The sequence below is a fragment of the Schistocerca cancellata genome, chromosome 5, assembly GCF_023864275.1.
Source record: "Schistocerca cancellata isolate TAMUIC-IGC-003103 chromosome 5, iqSchCanc2.1, whole genome shotgun sequence".
Lineage (NCBI taxonomy): Eukaryota > Metazoa > Arthropoda > Insecta > Orthoptera > Acrididae > Schistocerca > Schistocerca cancellata.
The window spans coordinates 102,793,087-102,817,941 of NC_064630.1; the positions used below are offsets into that span (position 1 = coordinate 102,793,087).

Here is a 24,855-nt window from a genome sequence, read left to right on the forward strand (position 1 = left end):
AGACATTTTATTATTAATTGATTCAAGAATTGCATTGGTGAAAGAATATATTGCACCTTCTGTTGAGATGATTTTCTGGAAGCCGAATTGGCTTTTATTGAGAATATTGTATTTACTAAGATATTCAAGAATCCTTGTGTGTACAAGTTTCTCGAGAATCTTGGAGAAACAGGTTAAGAGTGAAATGGAGCAATAATTGGTTACTTCATTTCTGTCACCCTTCTTGTACAATCGTTTCACCACTGCATATTTAATTCTATCAGGGACAATTCCTAGTCTCAGTGATTCATTAAAGATGTGGCACAGGACTTCACAAATGAAAATGTGTGTGTGTTTCAACACTTTGATGGAAATACCATCAATACCAGTTGAGTTTTTGTTTTTCATGGTCTTTATTATCTTCTTAATTTCCTCAACAGTGACAGGAGGCATGTAAATCTGGGGTGTTGCAATAAGTCCACTTCTTTGTAAAAGATTCAGAGCCTCATTTATAGAACCATTACAGCCTATTTTATCCACTGCAGTCAAAAAATGCTTGTTGAAAATTTTTGCAACATTTTCAGCTTTATCAATGATATTTCTATTATGTCTAACTTCAATATTTTCTGCGTCGTTTGAGTAACTAGCAGTTTCTCTTTTAATAATACCCCAGATGGTTTTTATTTTGTTGCCAGAATTATCTATTTCTGATGTGATGAACATACTTTTTGCCTTTATCAGAACTTCATTTAAGATCTTGCAGTACCTTTTATAATGAGCTCTTATTTCAGGATCATTTGTATTTCTGAGAGAAACATAAAGCACTCCTTTAGTCCTACATGATGTTTATATTCCTTTTGTGAGCCACTGTTTGCTGGTATGGCTCTGGTACTAGTTCTTTGCAGTTCTTATAGGAAAGACAGCTTAAAAGTGGCACATAAATTCATTTATAAATAGGTTAAATTTGTCGTTGACTTTCAGTGCTCTGTAAATTGGAATCCAGTCAATGAGTTGAAGATAAATGTTGAAGATTCTGAGATTTTCATTATTAATTACCAGAAATGACCTTTTACAGACTTCATCATTCTTGTGTGGGCATATATCATTGATAGTTAGCAATTGGCCATCATGGTCTGAAAGAACATTTAGGATTTGTTTTACTGTTGCATTGGTGTTCCTATTCTCCTCAGTGAAAATATTATCTATAAGACTTGAACAACAGTTCATAACCCTTGTGGGGAAGTCTACCATGGGTGTGAGGTTGTATGTGTTCATTATATGTAGCAGGTCAGCTCTACTACTATCATAATCTAGAAAGTTAATGTTTAAGTCTCCTAAGACATCAGTATTTTTTTATTTTTTGAATATACACTCCTGGAAATTGAAATAAGAACACCGTGAATTCATTGTCCCAGAAAGGGGAAACTTTATTGACACATTCCTGGGTTCAGATACATCACACGATCACACTGACAGAACCACAGGCACATAGACACAGGCAACAGAGCATGCACAATGTCGGCACTAGTACAGTGTATATCCACCTTTCGCAGCAATGCAGGCTGCTATTCTCCCATGGAGACGATCATAGAGATGCTGGATGTAGTCCTGTGGAACGGCTTGACATGCCATTTCCACCTGGCGCCTCAGTTGGACCAGCGTTCGTGCTGGACGTGCAGACCGCATGAGACGACGCTTCATCCAGTCCCAAACATGCTCAATGGGGGACAGATCCGGAGATATTGCTGGCCAGGGTAGTTGACTTACACCTTCTAGAGCACGTTGGGTGGCATGGGATACATGCGGACGTGCATTGTCCTGTTGGAACAGTAAGTTCCCTTGCCGGTCTAGGAATGGTAGAACGATGGGTTCGATGACGGTTTGGATGTACCGTGCACTATTCAGTGTCCCCTCGACGATCACCAGTGGTGTACGGCCAGTGTAGGAGATCGCTCCCCACACCATGATGCCGGGTGTTGGCCCTGTGTGCCTCGGTCGTATGCAGTCCTGATTGTGGCACTCACCTGCACGGCGCCAAACATGCATACGACCATCATTGGCACCAAGACAGAAGCGACTCTCATCGCTGAAGATGACACGTCTCCATTCGCCCCTCCATTCACGCATGTCGCGACACCACTGGAGGCGGGCTGCACGATGTTGGGGCGTGAGCGGAAGACGGCCTAACGGTGTGCGGGACCGTAGCCCAGCTTCATGGAGACGGTTGCGAATGGTCCTCGCCGATACCCCAGGAGCAACAGTGTCCCTAATTTGCTGGGAAGTGGCGGTGCGGTCCCCTACGGCACTGCGTAGGATCCTACGGTCTTGGCGTGCATCCGTGCGTCGCTGCGGTCCGGTCCCAGGTCGACGGGCACGTGCACCTTCCGCCGACCACTGACGACAACATCGATGTGCTGTGGAGACCTCACGCCCCACATGTTGAGCAATTCGGCGGTACGTCCACCCGGCCTCCCGCATGCCCACTATATGCCCTCGCTCAAAGTCCGTCAACTGCACATATGGTTCACGTCCACGCTGTCGCGGCATGCTACCGGTGTTAAAGACTGCGATGGAGCTCCGTATGCCACGGCAAACTGGCTGACACTGACGGCGGTGGTGCACAAATGCTGCGCAGCTAGCGCCATTCGATGGCCAACACCGCGGTTCCTGGTGTGTCCGCTGTGCCGTGCGTGTGATCATTGCTTGTACAGCCCTCTCGCAGTGTCCGGAGCAAGTATGGTGGGTCTGACACACCGGTGTCAATGTGTTCTTTTTTCCATTTCCAGGAGTTTATATGGAATAGAAGAGGTTAGAGTTGCTTAAAGAACATACATTGCTTCCCTGATGGGGCCCTACACACTGTTACTACAATGAGTGACAGGGTCTTGGTGCTAATTTCTATACCACAAGCTTCAAAATGCTGATCAAAACAGTATTTTGTAAGCTCTAGTGATCTATACATTATATTATTTTTTACATGTATTATTACACCACCCTTCTGCACACTGTTTCTACAAAAGTGAGAGGCAATATGATAGCCATCTAGATTCAGCATATTGATACCCTCCTTTACATGGTGTTTGGTAAAACAAAGGATATCAGCGTTATCAATAGTATTACTGTCACTAATATTGTTTGTCAACAGTTCTAGTTTACTTCTTAGCTTCCTTATACTTTGATGGAAAATACAGGATGTCACATTTAGTATTGACTTTCTGAGGAAGTGAGTTGCTAGGTTTCAAGATGGATGAGTTTTAGCACATGCTCATTAGATAATTGATCTTTTGCTGAGTGTCATTTCTGACTGACTTACCTAAGTCATGGTTTGCCTCTTTTTGTTGTAAAACCATAAAAAATCTTGATTGAGTAGAGCACGTTTTCTAGGCCTCAAGCTCCTCTTTTGATTGTAGACTGCTGCAGGCCTTGGTGACACTACAGTAGCTTTGATGGAGCACTGTGATCAAGTTGTTGATCCTGCTGCAATTAATGTTTCCGGTGCTGTAGTTGCTGTAGCTAGAGTTAATGACACTTCCACTGTTGACAGGACAGTTGATGTAGTAGAAACTGAGCTTGACAAATCATCTATGTCGATTTCTTTACTTGAATTGTTTCTCAATTTATCTGAAGTCACTGTAATTGTACCACTCTGTGATCCTAGATTAGGCTTCACCTTCCTTACTGCTATTGGTGGATACTGTAATTCATTGAATTGATTTAGGTTTTCCAGTATTAAGTCACACAATCTAGATTTGCCACTGCTGTTCCTGTGCATACCATGTGTTGTGAAGTCTTCTCTTAGACTGGCAGCTTTAAGAAAGCTCACATTGCAGAACAGTTTGCACATTTTCTCAATTTTATGATTTGTAATTTCTATTTTTTTATTTACACCAGATGTTTTTGTTAGGTCATGTCACTCAGGAATATTAACAATAGTTATTTTGAGTGATGGCACACACTCTAGCATTTTCTTCAGATCTCTTATTGCATGTTTCACTTCATTTTTGTAAACATCATTTGCTCTAGCTATTATTATAAATGAGTTATTTGAACCCGAGTCTTTCGTAACAACATGCAGAGGTGCACCTGGTTTCACTAAACCCATAACATTTACCTTTTCCATTTTTTTCTTTTAGTGTTTCAGCTAGCCCTCGTCCATGACTGTCTGAGAATAAGTAAATATTTTCTTGATTTACTTTCCGATTTTCAGCCCTGTCATTTTTCTCCAGCAATAAAGTGTTCATCTTATCATCACATTTGTTTCTAATCTATAATCTAGTAGTACTTTTTTTGCTGCCAGAATGAGTTAAATGTTTCTCATTGAGACCTTTAGCTGTAAGGTATTCACGAGAATTCGCAATGACTTTCTCTTTTAGCACTACAGTACTGTCTGATAATACCTGATATCTATTACTTAATTTGATATGAAAATTATCTGTAGAGACTTTCGCCTGATGAGCCTTTTTAGGTGTGTAGGACATGTTACAAAGTAGGTCAAAGTGAGTGTCCGCTGCTTTTATGTTCGCCGACTTGGTTTTTTCTACTGAGAAGTCATTTTTTAGTTTGTTTACTTCAGCTTTTAGCTGGCACACATCATTCATTAATGTTGTAACAAAACATTGTTCAATGCATGCATCATATGCCATGAAAAGTTCGTTAATGGCGTTGCACTGATCACTACACAAACACGTTTTATTGATTGCACTGTAATTTAAACTGAGTGCAACAACACAATTTGAATGAACCAACTGTTGAGCTTCTTCACACATAAGGAGTACCTGCGGTACATTTTCTCCGCATACATAACACTTAACACCATTATTTTTGTAATTTGAACTGGAGTGATTTACCACTTTACCAATATGTGACGCCATCTTATCCCTTATTCTCCAGAATTGGCTCACTCAGACTACTATTTGTTCCCCAAATTGGAGAAATGACTGGCAGGACAAAGATATTATTCAAAAGAGGAGGTGATTGCAGCAACTAATAGCTATTTTGCAGACTTGGACAATTCCTATTTCTCGTAAGGGATCAACAAATTAGAACAGCATTGGATGAAGTGTATAAGTCTAAAAGGAGACTATGTCAAGAAAAAAAAAATGTTTACCCAAAACACGTAAAATGGTTCAAATGGCTCTGAGCACTATGCGACTTAACTTCTGAGGTCATCAGTCACCTAGAACTTAGAACTAATAAAACCTATCTAACCTTAGGATTTCACACACATCCATTCCCGAGGCAGGATTCGAACCTGCGACCGTAGCGGTCACTTGGTTCCAGACTGTAGCGCCTAGAACCGCACGGCCACTCCGGCCGGCCCATACACGTAATTAGTTTTTATTTTTGCATGGACTATTCAAATGCCCCTCATACGAAAAGCTGTGCAATTTGTTGTAGCAGAGCTGGTATATGACATGGCTGCTTTCACAAGTGGCTCAGCCTTTGATGGTATAATATAAACTGGTGGCAGGACTTAAATTAAACCCATCAACTAGCAACAGTACCTGCATTTTTGCAGCTGCCATTCCTTCCACACCAAAAAATCCTTCCCATACAGCCTTGTCACTCAGGAATGGCATATCTGCAGTGACAAAAACTCCTTTTCCCAGTATGGTGAATGTCCCATGAAGACCTACACAGGCAGGCAGTATGCCCCAAACCTAATCCCAAAAAAAATTTCCTGTACCATTTCTCTACACACTTCCAAACCTCCCAATACCCCTAAGAGCCAGCATCAAAGGAGTGCACTGCACATCAAATGCTGATACCAAAATAGATGACTTTGTGTGGAATGCACACATGGGCTTTTTAGATTAGGCCACTCACCATACAAGCCAGATAGCAATAGCTGTATAGGGCCCAGAATTATGAGTAAGATTGAAAGAAATGTACTGCTCCCCCCCACCGCCCAATGTCCCCTATAGATAAGAGTATTAAATTTTTATTTGTTAACTGCTGAGGTATGTGAAACAAAGTGCCAGAACTTGAAGTGCTCCTAAAAAGCAGTGGAGCTCACGTAACACTAGGCACAGAAAGTTTATCAAAAACCAAAATTGATAGTAGTGAGACGATTGGTAAAAATTTAACCTCATATTGAAAGGATTGGCTAATGGTATATGGAGGTGGTGTAGTTGCAGTAGAAAAGGATTTCATGTCTACTGAGATAGAAACTGAAACTGCATGCAAGATTAATCAGACAAGACTTATGTATCAGGCATGGGCATAAACGTATAATTTGATCCTACTATGCATCACCTGATTCACCTCCAGACATAACCAAAGATTTGGAGAAACCTCAGTTTCCTGGTACGTATATTTCCCAGTCATACTATAATCACTGGAAGAAAATTTAAACAGCTAATGGTCTATTGGAAAACCACACTTGGAGAAAAAAAAACATACAGGAGCAAATGAATCACATCCTATGTCAGGGCTTTGATTATCTATCATGATGCTTCAGCCAGCATCCACCCAACCTCCACAACATCCTAGTCCTGCCCTATGTTACACACAATCCCAATCCCTTGCCACAGGCATCAAATTCCTGTGGAAGATCTAGATATATCAGCTTTTCTGCGACCATTGCACAGCTTATTATTGGTATGGCTACCAGCCAGCTGTCCACCAGGATAAAAAGTCACTGCCAAACTGTGGCCAAGAGCATAGTAGACCACCCTGTGGCAGAGCATGCAGCTAAACATAACATTCTTGATTTCAATGGCTGCTTTAAAGAATAGGCCATCCATATCCTCCCCTCCACCACCAGCTTTTCTGAGCTCCTTTACAACATGTTCTCCAACCTCAAATTTATCGAGGCATCAACTTTTGGTAACCTGCTGTCCTAAGAGCCCCCACCCAACCTGTCCCATCCCTTTGTCCTCTCACCTCTTCCCTTTTCACATTCACTCTCCCTCTTTGTGTGTTGCCCTTTCCCTTCACTGCTCCTCTCCTTTTCTGCTCCTCCCCTTTCTGTTTCTCCCCTATTCTGCTCGCCATTTTCTCTTCCCCATCCCACCTCCTGATGTTGTGCATAACACGCTCCACCAAGTAGCATTTTCTTCTCTTCCCCCCCTCCCCCCCCCCCCAACCACACCCTGCTATCCCACCCCCTTCCCCACCCTACTTTAGATTGCTATTCATTTGACGGTCGCTTTCCGGTCAGAGCTGCCTGTCATATGTGTTATGTGTGCATGTGAATGTGCGTATGTTTTCTTTGCTGAAGAAAGCATTGGCCAAAAGTTATGATACGTAACAGTCTTTCCCTTGTGCCTGTCCAAATCTCAATGGGTCATCTTTACTGTGAGTGGTAATCTATCCTTTTCTTAATACTGTTGATATTCCAACCTGGAGTTTTCTTCAGTTGATTCCTTGGCACCTAAATGGATAATTATCTGATCTGGCACCAGCATGTGGATACGCTAACCAGAAAGTGCAGTTGTTCCCAGTATTCATGTAGAAGTATTTCTTATTTTGGTGCCCTGCAGACATGATTGTTAGTATACAAGCACTTTTAATAGTTTCACTACATGTTGTCCTATGACACAATCTTCTGGGACACTGCAGCTAAGGTGAAAAAGTATTTATCCTAAAGCAATCAATAAGAATACTGTGTGAAGCTGAAAATGGAACATCGTGCAGTAGTACCTCCAGGACCTATAAATCATTACACTTATGCACCAATACACATATCAAGAAAAGTTCTGCATCCCCACAGTTCCCAGAACTCCTGAAGACAGACATTTACTGTGGACATCGTATCACAGACACAGTCCCTTTGACTGTTCAGAGATGTCACTAACCCACCCAAAGATGTAAACAACCATGCATGATGGCTGATCAGTTCCAGTAACTCCTCCAGGAAGGAGGTACACAGCTTGTGTTGTCTGTGTTTCAACCATGCCTAGATGGTCAATACCATGGTTCCCATGGTTCAATCATGTCCACATTGTTACTTTATGCCAGGAAGGGCTCTCAAAAAGGAAGTGTCCAGGTGTGTCGGGTGAACCAAAGCAATGTTGTTCAGATGCAGAGGAGCTACAGAGAGAGAGGAACTGTCAATGACATGCCTTGCTCAGGCTGCCTAAGGGCTACTACTGCAGTGGTTGACCACTACCTATGGATTATGTCTCAGAGGAACCCTGACAGCAACACCACCATGTTGAATAATGCTTTCTGTATAGCCAGAGGACATCATGTTATGACTCAAACTGTGCGCAATAGGCTGCATGATGCACAACTTCACTCCCAATGTCCATGGTGAGGTCCATCTTTGCAACCACGACACTATGTAGTGTGGTACAGTTGGGCCCAACAACATGTCAAAAGGACCACTCAGAATTGGCATCACGTTCTCTTCACTGATGAGTGTTGCATATACCTTCAACCAGACAGTTGTCGGGGATGTGTTGGGAGGCAACCCGGTCAGGCAGAATGCCTTAGACACACTGTACAGTGAGTGTAGCAAGGTGGAGGTTCCCTGCTGTTTTGGGGTGGCATTATGTGGGGCCAACGTATGCTGCTGGTGGTCAAGGAAGGCGCCGTAGTGCCACCATCTCAGCAGCATACTGGCGACGCATTCCTCTTCACGAATGACAATTCGTGCCCCCATCGTGCACATCTTGTGAATGACTTGATTGAAAAGGGCTGGTTATGGATGACATGACCCACCAGCCACTCTGAGGTACCTATACCAAATCGACATTGAGGAGTGAGACAATATGGACCAACAGTGCCTTGATGAACTTGTGGATAGTATGTCACAATGAATACAGGCACACATCAATGCTACTGGGTATTAGAAGTACTGGTGTGTACAGCAGTCTGGACCACCATCTCTGAAGGTCTCATTGTATGGTGATATAATGTGCAATGTATGGTTTTTATGAGCAATAACAAGGGTGGATGTGATGTTTATGTTGATCTCTAGTTCAGTTTTCTGTACATGTTCCGGAACTTTTGGAACTTGATGTTCCTGATTTCTTTGGTTGTTTGTCTTGGTTCAGCTATTACGTTCTTTGTTCTTCAGGAACAGATCAGCTGTCCATGATGATCAGATATTTATTTGGACTGTTGTTGCATCCATATTGTATTGTATTAACAATTCTTCAAAATCTTGTCTTGGTTTTGATCCTTTTCTCAGTCAACACTGAAGTCTCCACATATAATGATGTTTTTCCTCATATTCCTTCCTAGTTGTAAGTTGGCCATTTTTTTTGGAAAGTTGCTAATCTTGTCACTTGTTGATCTGTACACACAACACAATCTAAAGTAATCAGTCACTACACCAGTAATTTCAAAGTCTTTCTCTCTAGCTATAGGTAATCTCACACCTTTACTGTTTGCAGTCTTTAGGGGCTGTTTTCTATTTTAATATAAGTGGAAACTCCACCACCTGTATGTTTAGATCTACAGAAATAACTGGATAAGATATAGTCCTTTATTTTCAAGTTAGCTGTCTGGGTTTCAATTAGACCATGGTCACTAATACATAGCATATCTGGTTGCATTTCACTTAGGACTACTTCAGCTTCTCGTTTCTTGTTACCAATGTACTGAATATTCTGATGTAGTACTTTTATATAACTTTTCTTTTGTAGACTTCCATGTTGTGGGCTGCATTCTGAGAGCATATTCTGTAGTCCCTCCTTTTTTGTGTGTTGCTTATTTTTTTGCTTTTTCCACTGCAGCAACTGGTTTTTCACCCCCATCAGACCATATTAGTTCCCCTTTCTTCTGATTATTTTGCAGACTTCTGTAAACATTCTGCTGAGGTTTACAGACCCTAATCAGTTTAAATACATACCATCCTTTCTGAGGCAGTTTTCACTCAGAAATTTGTTTGGGTCTATGAAAACAGCACCAAGACAATCACACTGTTCTTTGATGGCATAGTTCATTTTGGAGATATATTTGTCACTCACTGATGTTCTTTTTATGATTCTGCTAAGTATCAGCCAGGATCATGGACAGATACTTCTTGCCGAGCGATTCATATTTCTTGTTTCATTAATAATTTCTTTGTCACTGGTGCTTCTTACTGAGTTAATGACACCACTGTAATTTGTCTTGGTTCCAGAATCCAGTTTTGTATTTGTTTTCTTTGACTTTACCATGTTTTTAAAATATTTGTGAGTTGTTGCATTCTAATTTCCAGTCTGACATTGATTTTGTAGTAGGGGACAGAAATATTTTTCAGAAGTGAGTCACCAATTATTAGAAACTCATTTTCATTCCTTTGCTTAGCCGTGGTGTTCTATTTTCCTTTATTGTATGTCACCATCTTCCATTCATATTTATCTACAGATTTTTGGCATGCTGAGTTTATTGTGACTTCAGAAATGATGGATGTTTTGTTGTTTATAGTGTTCATAGGCATAAATGTATTTTTGCTCCATTGCTTTTCAGTTTGTTGTATTTCACAGACACAGGACTGGTTTTCACATAACAATTTATCGTTCTCTTTTTTTATAGTGAATAATTCTGTTTATAATTTTGTTTTTTGCATCCACTTCACTTAAAACATTGGCTGTTTCATCATGTAAACAGCCATGGCATGTCCACAGACATTCATAACTGATAAATTTCAAATTTACTTTCACACAATTTTCGTGTAACCAGAAGCTCCATTTTATGCACGAAACACCTTTAATCACTCAGTTTTCACACTCCCTACATGAAGAACTTATTCATAGTGGGCAGCAGGCATGATAATTACAACAAAAAATAACCATTTGCACTCCCATCACTGACTATGAATACTTTTATTCACGCAGCATATACACATCGCATATAGCAAAGAGGGTGTACTACAGAGAACTGATCTGGCAAAGATACAGTTGTTGTTGCTTCGGTAGGGCAGTAATATTATTAGTGGGTAGAGCCAGTGGTTCTATGTCCCCACATAGGCCACACCCACCCTCCCCCTACCCCCAGCCTCCCCCCCACAAGTGCGGAGCACAGTGACTGGTGTACGTCATGACGCGTTGTCCTGTTGGCGATGGCAAGGGCCACCATATTGTAGTCCACCAGATGCCTGGGCAGCCGTAATGGGTGGCCGGCCTGTGACGTCAGTGGTGGTGCTGATGGGGTACTGGCAGTGTCCATTGAGATGTTGGTGGCTGGTGGTGTGTCGTCTGGTCTTGGTGAGGTTGTCGGTCCACCAGCAGCAGTGTCTGGAGTGTCAGTCATCGTTATGGAGTGCTCTGAGGCTTACATGAGCAGATAGCCATAAGAAGGAAGGATGGATTTCGGACCTGTTGTTTCGATTGTAGGCAAAAGGGGCATGGTGTGCTCTAATGACCTCAAGACCATGCTGTAGCCTGACTGTCTATTGTCAGATTTGGCCGTAACCACAAGTAATGAGTCCTGCAGTGTTACAGAAATGTCTTCTGGGAGTTAGTCTCACAGGTCTAGGCCAACTATAAATTGGCTCGAGGGGCTGGAGCTGGGGCCAGTGGAATGTAAACACTCTATGTCTCTGCTAAAGTCCACGTCAGTTTTAGGCAGTTCAGTGACACAGTTGTCTTTTTTCCAGCTTGCAAGATATCAAGAGTTTTTGGCCTCCATTTCAACAGATATCAAGAGTTTTTGGCCTCCATTTCGACAGATATCAAGAGTTTTTGGCCTCCATTTCAACAGCCTGTATGAGTCACTGTACACAGGGTGGAGGGTGGGTGTGTCAGCATCAGTCCTGACCATGATGTGTGTGCACAATTGGAAGTCCTTGTGCACAAAGGTGGTCGGTTCGGCTTGGTGTGAAGGTGGTGGGATGCATTTTACTAGGTCCGGCAGGTTAACGTCCACAGCGTCAGTTGTTTGTGATATGAACTCTGCTGGGAGGGTGATCAGTTCCACATAGGGCACCTCTGCCAGCAAGGAATCCATATAATCTTTGTAGGCAGCTTGTATGTCCAGCAGCACCCAGACGAGGGCCTTCGTCTATTCCTGTTCGTGGCGCTATCTTGAGGGTGCGGTGCCACCGTTCTGTAAGTCCGTTGGATTGAGGATAGTAGGCTGTCATGTGGAACTGGTGGCACCTACAGAGATGGCAGAGCTCAAAGAACAGGGCCAACTCAAACTGCCAGCCCTGGTCAGTTGTCAGGGACTCTGGGCAGCCAAAGCGTGCAATCCATAGTGTGATGAAAGCTTGGGTGACACTGTTGGCTGATATCAGTCAGTGGTGTGGCCTCCACCCATTGAGTTGTCCTGACTATGGCTGATAAGATGTACTTGTATCCATTGGAAACTGGGAGTGACCCCACCAGGTCTATGTAGACATGTTGGAAACAAGCCCTTCAGGATGGGGAATTTCCCAAAGGGTGGTGGGGCATGACGTCCTGTCTTGGCCCACTGGCATTGGATGCAGGCTCTCATTCAAATAGTGCAGTCCCATTTAATGTTAGTCCAAACAATATGTTCTATTATGAGTTTCAGCGTTGGGCATACTCCAGGGTGAGGCAAGTGCAGAGGAGGTCAAACACTGTCTTCCTGAAGTTCTGTGGGATGACTGGTCATTGCCTACCATGAGATCTGTTGTGCCAAACTAGTTTGGTTGTCCATGTGATGGTTCACTGCTTGAGCTGGGGGCCCATTGTATGTCCAGATAACAGGTATTGAAGGTCAGTGTGAGTTGCTTGTGACTACACTAGTTGGTCAAAGCCAAGGTATGCTGCAGTAAGTGGTGAGAGGTAGTCAACTACCGTGTTTTCTGCTCCCCGTACATAGTGGATGTCCATAATATATTGTGAAATTGAGTCCAGGTGGCAGAATCATTGAGGGGAGGTAATGGCTGGCGGGTTTTTAATAGTGTCAGCCAGAGGTCAGTTGTCTGAGTAGATAATACGTGGCCAGCCCTCAATGTCATCTCAGAAGTATTGGACCATCTCCTATATTACCAAAAGCAAACAGTTGAAGTTTGACGACATTTTGGGAGTCAGTAAGTTTCTGTGAGAAAAACCATGGGAATTTGGTTGCAACAGTGACTTCCTGTTGTAGCACTGCCCCAATCACCAGGTTGCTGGCGTCAGCCATTATAGCCATATGGGCATCCAGTGATGGGAGTGCCAGGGTGGTGGTCTGCACAAGCTCAGTATTGATGTTCTCGAAAGCTGCTTGCATATCAGGAGTCCAAGTGAGCTTATGTTTGCCTTCTTGCTGAAGAGTGACTCTGTGAGTGGCAGAAGTGTTTTTGTGGGATGGGGAGGTGTTATCAGTAAAATTTAATTAACCCCTAAAAAACAGCACAACTCTTGATAGCTCATCAGGGGTGGTAGGTTACTTATCTGGTCTATCTTTTCCAGGATGTGGCAGATGCCTGAAGCATCAATGAGGTGGCCTACGAAAGTAACACATTTTTGCCAGAGTTGGTATTTGTCCTCGTTGACCACAACACCATGCTCTGCTAGATTTTGAATATTGCTTGTAGGTGTTTCTCATGATCTTGAGCTGTTTGTGAGAAGATAATTACATTGTCCAAGTAACAGCAAAAGTGCATGGTAAAAAACAAGCCTTCAATGAACCATGGCCAAGTCTGTGCTACGTTCTTTAGTCTGAAGGGTATAAAGAGGAATTCATATTGGCCAAATGGTGTAATTATTGCCATCTTTGGGATGTCCTCTGTCGCCACTGGGATCTGTGAATAAGCTCTTTTGCAGTCTATCACACTAAAGATGGTTGCACCAGCCAGTTCCTGGGAGAAGTCCTCAGTATTGGGCATGAAGTAACTATCAGTGATGGGGCATGCATTAAAATGTCTATAGTCCCCGCACAGGCACCACATTTTATCTTTTTTCATTCTCATAGTAGTCAGTCAGGCCAATGCAATGTCTGATGGCTTGATGTTGCCTTCATGTAATGGGCCAACAGTTCCTTGATCGTGGCTTTGGCCACCTTTAGTTTGTGAGGGGCAAGACAGTGGGGCTGGTGTCAGATAAGGGTAGTATTAATTCTGTGTACAGTACTATTGCGTACGATGTTAATCTTTTTGTGATGCTGATGTGGAGTAGCATGAGGCACACGATCTGCTCGCAGAGGCGATATCATTGTTTACATGCAACCCACTCATGAGAGCAATATCACTGTTTTTGCAACATCCACTCACATCCACTCATCATCAGAAGTAAGAGGCACTGGTCTGACATGTGGTTCTCAAGGCCTGGTGGCATCTCAGTCGGGCAGCTCTCATTGTTGCTGGTGCTACAACAGCTGTTGCTGTGTGATGTGCAGTTGTGCCATGATCTTGGAGCAGCGGTTGCAGAGGTGTTTGTTAGCTGCTCGTGAGATAGCATTGGTGCAGCATAGGTTGGTGTACACAGTAGTCATGGTTTTAAACTCCTCAAACAATGCCTGGTAATGCCAGGTCCAGTCCTGCAAGAGGTAGGAGGAGCAGGTGGTGGAGTCTCGTTCATCGGTGGGTTGTCACTTTTTACTGGACTGACCGGCATGTCGCAGTCATGATGTATTAGTAAGGCCCTACCCACGTCCAGCAGAAGATTACAATGCCTCAAAAAATTTGTGCCCAACACTGGCTCTATGGCGTCAACCACGAAAAATGTCCATGGGTGAGGGGTATGGTTGTCTAGTTGAACTGTGACAGAAGCTGTGCCTATCATGGGAATCACTGAATCATTCATCATGTGTAGTTGTATAGCAGATAGTGTATATTTTCCCAGTGCCAGCTGAGATGGCAGCATGCTAACATCAGTGCCCATGTTGACTAGGAAGTAAACTCTAAGACAGTTGTTGTAGATGAAGACCCACATGCCATCAGAGTGTAGACGCGGGATATTATGAGTGTTGTCATGTTTCATAGTGAGACGGCTTGAAGCAGGGAAGCCACCTGATGCATCTGTGTAAGGCCACTGTATTAGTTTGGATAGCTCCAGGATCAATGACTGTGGCATGCGTCAACATTGAAGGGTGCACTGAACCAGCAGACCAGCAGGGGCAGTACAGCCAATTAGGAGCAATGTTCTGGCCGGGTGAGTTGTTTAGACGATTAGGCATGGGTCAACAGCTGGGTGTGAGTGCAGCAGGTGGTTGTTTACATTCCTCCACAAACACAGTGTTGGGGTCCATCATGGTATCTGATTGTTGGTGCATCACTACAGTGGAGTCTTGTGAGGCTGCTGCAGGCATGGCATGGAAGGGCTCAGCTGAGGTGAGAGCAGCTCAGCAACTGTCAGTAGACCAGGCACTGCACGGTGAATACTGCCAGAGCTGATGCGAGTGTTTATCGGGACATGATGTTGCATGGGGACAATCATTCGGTCAGTAAGGTGTTATGGGGTTACCAGCAGTTTGTCCCCGTGCATTAGCATGGACGTGATTATGTTTTCAGGCAGCTTGAGAAGCCATAGTGACCATAGAGGATGATCTCATATGAGGTTTGTGTCAATTCAGAATTGCAACCTGCACCAGAGCACTGATGGGGTATCATGGCCCAGCGATGTCTCAGCGATGGCTAGGTGGAGTTGTTGTTCAGGTGAACGTGACAGGCACTGTGGTATGAGCATATTTCTGTCTTGTATCTGCCAGTGGTTTGTGCATGCAATAGGAGGTCAGTGGTAAGATTGGTGTTGGTGTGAAGGTGTTCAAAAGCACCAAAATCTTGCCATGGTCGTCTATGATCCTGGCCGACTGCAGCATGCACTCACAGAGTACGAACCATACTTGTGGGAAATCTACTTGTAGCAGCGGCAAATCTAACTTGGTGTGTGGCCAGTGATAATCTGCTTGGTGGCGAGGAGATGGGACCAGTATGAAGTTGTTGCAATCACATGAAGTAAATTGTGTGGTTTCATGAGCACCATTTGGTGGTGCTGATAGAGGCAGCAGCTGGCATCATGGTGGGGTAATCACTGTTGATGTGTCAGTAATGCAGGTGTCATGATTGATTAACACGGGATGCAGCACGTGTCATGGCTGATGCTTTGGCATCATGAAGGACAGCGTAGTAGTGGCGTACCAAGGAATGTGGTATGGTGGACAGTTCTGGTTGCTGGCAATCATGGTGGATGGTGCATCAGTGTAGGTCACCCAACACGGCGACTGTTGTAGGTACTCTTTGTGCTCCCGCAGTGCATGGGTCATAGTTGAGGTCAGGCTTACCATATTGATATGCTGTGATCATGAGGTTTGAAAACCCTGCGCGGTTGCAATTAGACATGGTGTGCCTGCTTGTTGAGTGACATCACGTGGCAGGCATAGCATGGAGCACAGCAACGCTGTTGTTGATGTGACATCATTGTGATGACGTGATACAGGTTGCAGCGTGGCCGTAACAAGTGTGACATCACCCAGATGATGTATGTTATTGCACGGAAAGTAAAGTTCAGACTTAGGCTGTGGAAAAAATGGTCTGGCACAGGAAGGTCACTTGTAGGATGGATTTTTCCACAGTAACCCATAAATACTGGTTCTCTGCAATGGAAGGCAATCATATATGGCGGCAATTGTCAGCAGTTGCTGTACTCTGGAGGGTGTCTATAATTTGGTACATTGCACATGGAATGTCAATACACACTGAGGCATTAGAATGAAAATGAGTGTGGTGTAGTTCATTAACACTGTCACTGTTCGGTTGCTGTCACAGGACATCCAACTCTTTGTTTGTCACACAGGTCAGATTTTCCTGCCTCAACATCTTTAAACTTACTCTCCCAATGATGCATGGTACTCACATCAACACAATCATCATAAACTGCTTTCATTTCCTGATGAATCTCCTTTGGAGTGACACCTTCTGCTGTCACATTGACTGGCCGTCTATGCAGGGTTGCATACTTTACACCGTAACAACACAACCGTTAAATGCTAAGACTTCCCACTAACTGGAGCTCTAGAGAAGAGGCTATGGAACAAGCTAGTACCTGCCGTGTACCAATGCTACCAACTGTTGAAGAGTTACCGAGGTGGAGGCATTACTTTTCAGTCAACCCTCATAAATTCTTTTGCTCTAATTTCAAAGAGCCCTTACACATTTCCACTTTTTTTCAGCTACTTAGGATTCCATCATTGTTGTTCTGTGTTCACAGTTAAGGAAATTTTCATTCTTTCCTCCTTGCACTTTTGTTTAATTCTGCGAAATATACATATAAAAAAACGCAGTAAATTCCAAAAGACATTTGAGCTAGAAATAGATTTTAGGTTCTATTTTAATTCCATACTGCTATTCTCCCCCTCTGCCCCTCTCTCTTCTTCTTCTTCTTCTTCTTCTACTACTACTACTACTACTACTACTACTACTACTAATACTCCCCCCTCCCAGAATCTGAGTGAATGATTTCACAGTATTATATATTTATTGACTAAAATTTCTAATAAATCTAATTCCCACAAATGTCTCTTCATGAACTGTTGCTACCACTGATGAGCACTTAATAATATCAGTCTAAAATTTTGAATTTGGTAATAAGGACTGTCTTCTGACTACAGGAGGGAGAAAACATTCTTGAAGTGAGATTTCAGTCTGCAGTGATATCAGCCTTGGAACGTTTTACGGCAGAAGATTATATTGTACCACCTGAGTGTGTACCAGATGAATATCATGGAGAATGCCATGTAAATTTCTTGCGTAAAATGCAGTCATCTTTCTCTTGGGATTGGGGACCTGCTTTCCCATCAGTCAGCATATGGTAAGCAAGTTAATTTCTCTCATGTGTGTGTGTGTGTGTGTGTGTGTGTGTGTGTGTGTGTGTGTGTGTGTGTGTGTGTGTGTGTGCGTGCGTGCATGCAGCATGCATGCATGCGTCTGTTCATGCGTGTTTACAGTGACTGATTTTAGAATTACAAAATGTGTGCTTACCTCCAGTGTCACCTTTATATGTATACAATCATACTACTGTTAGCAACATGTTACACAGAGTAGCCAAAGTAAAATTGGCCCAATCTTAACATTATGCTACAGCTGTTAAAATTTTTTTGGTGATTAATGGTACTTGTTCTGTGAGTTCACATACATGGATAGCCGCAATCAGGTCTCGTCTGAATAAATAAAAAATTTAAGATTCAGTTGCCCAACACCACCAGCACTGCTGAAAGTCTTCATGTTGATCTCTAAATTTTCACTCATGCACAACAGAAAATTTGCATGGATAACAATGCAACCCATTTTGATAATTCTCTGACATGATTATATTTTAATTATTGGTTGCTTGACTAGCTACCATTGTAATTTTATCAGAATTTTCTGCCTGCCATCTCCTACTTGCACAGTTTTTTCTGTGTATGTACTAATTTTAGATAAATCTAGTCTACAGTAAATGGATGTCTTACAATAATACGAACTTGTCTTATTTCTAATTTAGCATACGATACAAAATTAAAGATAAAATATCTGTTATTGAAGTACTGAAGTAGGACATTTACTACTATTTAACAGTTACTTTGGTATGTACATTTACAGAAAGGCTGTCAGACACATGAACAGAGTGACTTGAAGGTAGCTCCTTCATCAGAAGAAATTAAAACTTGAAATGGAAACTAAGGACTAGAGACTAGTACATGTAAAACCTGTCACATTTGTTGAGCTAGTGTGTTTTCTTTCCTCTTAATGGTTCAACTATTCATAAATCATCAGCTCTGAAATTCAATATTTATTTTTCAGTTTCCAGGGCTCTCGAGTGTCCAGCCGGATGCGATCGTTGAAGTCCCACGATATTTCGGCGAATAACCTTTCTACCATCATCAGGTGGTTCTGATGGAATATTATGGGACTTGCACGATCACATCCGGCTGGACACCTGAGAGCCCTGGAAACAACACAAACACTGGAAAAGCCTCCGATCACATGTATTTTCCTGTTCACAAGTCCATCTATCTTGATGTATTTGCTTCTGCCTCAGCTGCTGACAAGTTGGTGCTTCCTCTGTCACATGTGTTGATAAGCATTTCTGAATTTTGTTAACAACAGATATAATTTTAAATATTAGGAAGTCTTTTCTGAAGGTATTTGTCAAGAGTGTATCTTGTACAGAAGTTAAACATGGATGATAAACTGTTCAGACAAGAAGAGAACAGAAGCTCTGGAAATGTGGCACCACTGAAGAATGTTGTAGATTAAATGGTTATATCATATAACTAATCAGGAGGTATTCCTTCATCTTCACAAAAAGAAACAATACTGAAACTTCCTGGCAGATTAAAACTGTGTGCCCGACCGAGACTCGAACTCGGGACCTTTGCCTTTCACGGGCAAGTGCTCTACCATCTGAGCTACTGAAGCACGACTCACACCCAGTACTCACAGCTTTACTTCTGCCAGTATCTCGTCTCCTACCTTCCAAACTTTACAGAAGCTCTTCTGCAAACCTTGCAGAACTAGCACTCCTGAAAGAAAGGATACTGCGGAGACATGGCTTAGCCACAGCCTGGGAGATGTTTCCAGAATGAGATTCTCACTCTGCAGCGGAGTGTGCACTGATATGAAACTTCCTGGCAGATTAAAACTGTGTGCCCGACCGAGACTCGAACTCGGGACCTTTGCCTTTCGCGGGCAAGTGCTCTATCATCTGAGCTACCGAAGCACGACTCACGCCCGGTACACACAGCTCAGATGGTAGAGCACTTGCCCGTGAAAGGCAAAGGTTCCGAGTTTGAGTCTCAGTCGGGCACACAGTTTTAATCTGCCAGGAAGTTTCATATCAGCGCACACTCCGCTCCAGAATGAGAATCTCATTCTAGAAACAATACTAATTATACTATTTGTAAACAATTTACACATTGTCTGAAAGGTTAGACATGTCACTCATTCACCAGCACACATATATAAACTACAGAGTCTCCATGTTTGTTTCTGGACCATCACCTGTGTTCAAAAAGATTCAGCAAGGAGTTTGACTTAAACACAACCTTAATGGTGTTAAAGAGGTGACATTTTTCATCTCTAGCAGAGCACACACTATAAAGAAGGAACAGATGGAAATGAATGACAAGTTGAAACTCCAAGCCAGTCAGGACTTCCACAGGTGCCATAATTCAATTGATAGTGCACTGCCTGCAAAAGGCAGGATCAGAACTGATCACAGCCTCCTATTTCATCGATTGGAAGACTTGAACCAGAGCCTTTGAAGGTTCTGTGACAAGCTAGGCTGCAACTTCCTAGCTTTGAACCATGAAGTTGAGAAGTGTAGGGTCCTGTGTGCACTGCACATCAGAGGCTGATACCGAGATAAATGACTTTGTGTCGGCTGCACACAAGGGCTTTTTAGAATAGGCAACTCACCATCCAATTCAGATAACAGTAGCTGTATCAGACCCGGAATTATGGGTAAAATTGAAAGAGGTGTGCCATCCCCATCCTAACCCCACCCCCGCCCCCACATGAACCCCATAGATGAGAGTATTCAATTCCTATTCGTTAGCTGCTGAGGCATGTGCATCAAAGTCCCATAACTTGAAGTTCTCCTAAAAAGCAGTGGAGCTCATATAATACTAGTACAGAAAGTTTATTAAAACTCAAAATTGGTGATAGTGAGACAATTAGTCAAAATTTAATTTATTGAAAGGATTGACTAATGGTAAATGGAGGTGGTGTATATGTTGCAGTAGAAAAGGATTTCATATCTACTGAAATAGGAACTGAAGCTGCATGTATGACTGTTCAGACAAGACTTGTATCAGGGATGGGCATAACCTTATAATTGTATCCTTCTATTAATCTCCTGGTTCACCTCCAGATGTAACCAAAGACTTTGGAGAAATCTCAGTTTCCTAGTACATATATTTCCCAATCATACTGTAACCATTGGAGGAAATTTTAAACAGCCAACAATCTATTGTTAGTAGAGTGTGCAACCAGACATCCTGCAAAACATAACAACATTCCATCTCTGAAAACTACCTTTAACAGATAGTTAGGAAACCCATACGCCCCCCCCCCCCCCCCCAAAAAAAAAAAAATCACCATATCACCATCCTGACCACTTTGAGGGTGTCCTTATTAAGCAGGATGATTATACACAAACAGATAACTACCTCATTTATAAATTTTATGAGTCCCTCTGTTTGCTCTAGCAGATGATTTTCTCTTGCATTCACACCTACATGCTCTCGAAGCATCAGCATTGGACACCTGCAAACTGAAATTTCTTTTCACCTCTACCACAGGCTGCCTACCATCTTTCATCCAGAATTCCCATCCACTTGTGAGCTAGGCATTCTTCGGCAAGTGCAAGTGACAAAAGGTTGATGCAATATATGTGCAAATGCTCTGCCTTTCAATGTGAACCAGAGCTGGTATTTGTGAACCAGTGCTAGTGTTTGTGAACCAATGCTAGTGATTGTAAGCCTGTGCTTCTGTGTGTGAAAAAGTGCTTTCGTTTTGGACCAGTACTCTCAGTGAGGACCCAGGGAGACCTGTGTGCTGTATATTCGAGAACAAATTGGATGAGTTGACCTTGAGCCATCACATGGGGCAGGTAGCTATCAAGTGCAATAGCATCCTGAGGAGGAGCAATCCAGTGGTTCATGACTCCCATGCCATTTTCCTTTCAGTTTCCTTACAATGCTTTGGGGAGTCACCTATCAGTTTCTGGAGGACATAAATCCCATGTTTGGTAGCACACATAAACACCTTGTATGTTGAACTGCTTTGTTCCAGTACTGAGAACCCACGTGGTCTGTCCCCTAAAATTAGCACACAGCTTTGCATCTCATTTTATGTGCAACAGTGTATTGTGAGTTTCCCCCTTAATTTTATTTGCAGCTACCCTTGGCCTTTGCTAGTGATGAACTTTATGTGTCCATGTTGGACTTTTGGACTTTGTGTAATTCAAGAGAAGACCTACAAACGTTAAGCATGTGTTCATTCCCGTACTGGCACTGATAAACTGAGAATTTTCACAGTGTGATCACACCTAAATTGTGTCTGTATTGAACATGCCCCTTTTGTTATTGTTATATGTCATACAGTGACCTCTACCTTAATAAAAAGTTAGTGCTGCCAAAATATTCCTCCATTCAGTGCACATTCCCTGTTAGGTTGTCTTTTGTGCACCTCTGTGTTGCTCCATAAGCTTCATCCAGATTTTACTCATTGTTTCCACTCTCCGTCCCAGTCAGATTCATCCTAAAAATGCATGATATGCAGCCTACATCAAGGAAACATTCCACTGAGCAGACACCTGAAATGTCATCCACATCAGAATGTTTTTCATCCAAATCACTGGCTCAGGCAGCTTGCACAGCTCTTGAGTGCCTCTATGCCTCAGTCACATCATCAACCTATCTGTTAAACAGAGCTTCTACCCATCTCCTCACCATTGACACCTGTGACCTGTGTCGATGGTTCTTCTCTGTCAAGGTGATCTTTGCCAGGTCCAGAATTATGAGTGACACAACAAACTTCACCCTTACTATCGCCAAGCTCGAGTCTGCTGCCATGGCAGAAACTCACAACACCATCCCTAGCCCTCTGCAGTTCAACAAGTACAGTAAATTGAAAGAGCGCCTCATCACATAAATGGTGTCATTCAAAATGCAGCACTCCTGGACACTATTCCAACATGAGGCCCACCCAGCTCCTGTAGCACCCCACATCATGCTGGACAAGCATTTAATTCACATCTGGAATTCTCATTTCCTGCAGTGATCTTTAAAGTGTTTCTTGTGTGGAACCATACAGACATCAATGCCACTGCCATCATAGTGCACCAGGTATTTGAGTCACTTGGCCTGTCACTGGCTGTTGTTGCCACTGCCTAGTCCCCTTATCCTTATCCCCAACCCTGTTGCTCCAGTCCCCTCCTGCCATCATGCCATTGGAATTAATACCAAAATTAATCAAATACATGTTTGTAAGCTAGTGCTACAGTGGAACTCAACAGATTTAAGGGTGGAGTTGGTTGGTGCTACAAGTTTCTGAAGTATCATGGACTTAGCATGCAAACCAAAACCAAAATATCTAAGAAAATTCCACAAGAGTATGAAGACAAAATATTATCCATTGATTTATTATTCAATATTGAAAGAAAACCAATATGGAACTAAGCCAAATAATGAATATGTATGAAACTCCTCTGACATTTGATGTGCCAAGTAACAGAACTGAAGCCATGAAAGATGCTAGAGCTGTAACTATAAAAACAAGTGGAGATGAAAAAATGCACTACATTGTTGTCCTTTCATGTTGTGCTAACAGTGCTAAACTTAATCCAGCAATTATTTTCAAGCACAAAACAATGCCAAAGGCTTCTGAAATACTCCTGGGTGTTGTTGTTCATGTACATACAAGGGTTTGATGGACAAGGCTGGTATGAAATTATGGGTTTACAGAGTGTGGGAGAGAAGGAAAGGTGCTTTATTGAAGAGGAGTTCTCTTCTTGTGCTAGATCAGTTTAGAAGTCATTTGAAAAATTCTGTGAACAAGAAACTGAGACAGGGAAACACAGAGCTTGCTGTTATTACATGAGAACTTACTTCACAACTGCAACCTCTTGATGTGTCAATAAATGAACCATTTAAAGTGTGTATGAAGGAGAATTGGAACAGATGGTTGATGGATGAAACCCAAAATGGATTCATGCTGAACTGAGCGTTAATACGACATACAATCAAACAAGTGTGTTAGTGGATAAAAAAAATTGTGGCCTAGAGTGGGAGAAGACATTATTTTTAAATCTTTCAAGAAGAATATCTTAAGTAAGACTCTCAATGGCAGTGAAGACCATCTTATATATGAAGAAGACAACAATGACAGTGAAGAGGAAGAAGAAGAAGAAAGTTCAGTTGGTGATTCTCAGGGATTTTAAAAGTCAGTTCAGTTTTATGAACTAAGAATTTTTTATTAGTCTGGCTTTGTAATCTATTAATAAAAATGGTAAAAATGTTTTTAATTGCTTAAAAATTAAGGTACATCTTATAGTCTATAGTGTCTTATAGCCAAAAAATATGATAGATGACACAGAACTTGTCAACAGTGTTAGAAGCTGGAACACACAGCACATCTGCATTCTACTGTGTCTCAAATGAAGTTACGATGAAAACAAAATATCAGTTGATGAAAGTGAAAGGAAGGAAGCAGTTGTCTATTCCTTTATAGTGACAAAAGTAGTTTTGTGCAACAGCCAATACAAATGATGGATTTCACTGAAGTTGCCATAAGTAAATATACATACTTTGCATCATTCAAAATTATTCATATTATCAGTTATACAAATTTGTTGTGTACAGGTCATCTGAGTATAATGCCTCACACATGCTGTGTTAGCTTTAGGAGCTCCAAGGCAGATGGAGGAACTGTGACAGTGCAAACAAATTAGTCTCACACAAATATATACTTTATTGTTCTGCAATACTTACATTGTACAGCATCTTGTTGGATGCACTTGCAGATAGATACAGCTAAGCAGTGGTCTGTCAAGGCCTTCATTATTGAATACAGTGTCAACTAGACTATGTCCATCCTGGATGCTACACTGTCAGTCACTGTAGTAAATATTAGTCCTATGTGAAGGCTATAGGTGACACCAGCCTTAGACTAAGCCTCACAGGCTGATCTCCACTACAAACTGCAACCCTGCAACTCTGGACTAGAACTGTCGTATGCTAATGCCAAACATAAACCATACGTTGCTGCCTGTGGCCACCACTTATCATGATGTAATAGTCCACCTTATAGATGGTGACATAGAGTTTGCTGATTGGGCCTCGCTTGTGGTTGGCAGTGAACTTCGAAGTGCCGCCAATGGCATCAGTCACTAACTGTTTCAGTGCACCAGCTCCAATTGTGTCCATTGTCAATGACACAACAAATATATGCTGATCTTTCTGAGATATACATCTGCTATGGCTTATTACATCTTCCTCAGAAACAAGGCATGTTGGAAACAAAATTATTTCTTATTTCAAATTCTTTAATCCATGTAGTCATCCTTAAGA

The 24,855-nt window shown here is 42.4% G+C and overlaps 1 protein-coding gene across 1 annotated transcript in view; it reads left to right on the forward strand.

Moving 5' to 3' along the window:
- LOC126188176 (beta-mannosidase-like) overlaps positions 1–24,855 on the forward strand; it is a 317,638-nt gene that overhangs the window by 108,853 nt on the left and 183,930 nt on the right. Inside the window, exon 4 of the mRNA XM_049929697.1 lies at positions 17,413–17,612. Coding sequence (XP_049785654.1) covers positions 17,413–17,612 — 200 coding nt within the window. The remainder of the gene's footprint in view (positions 1–17,412; positions 17,613–24,855) is intronic.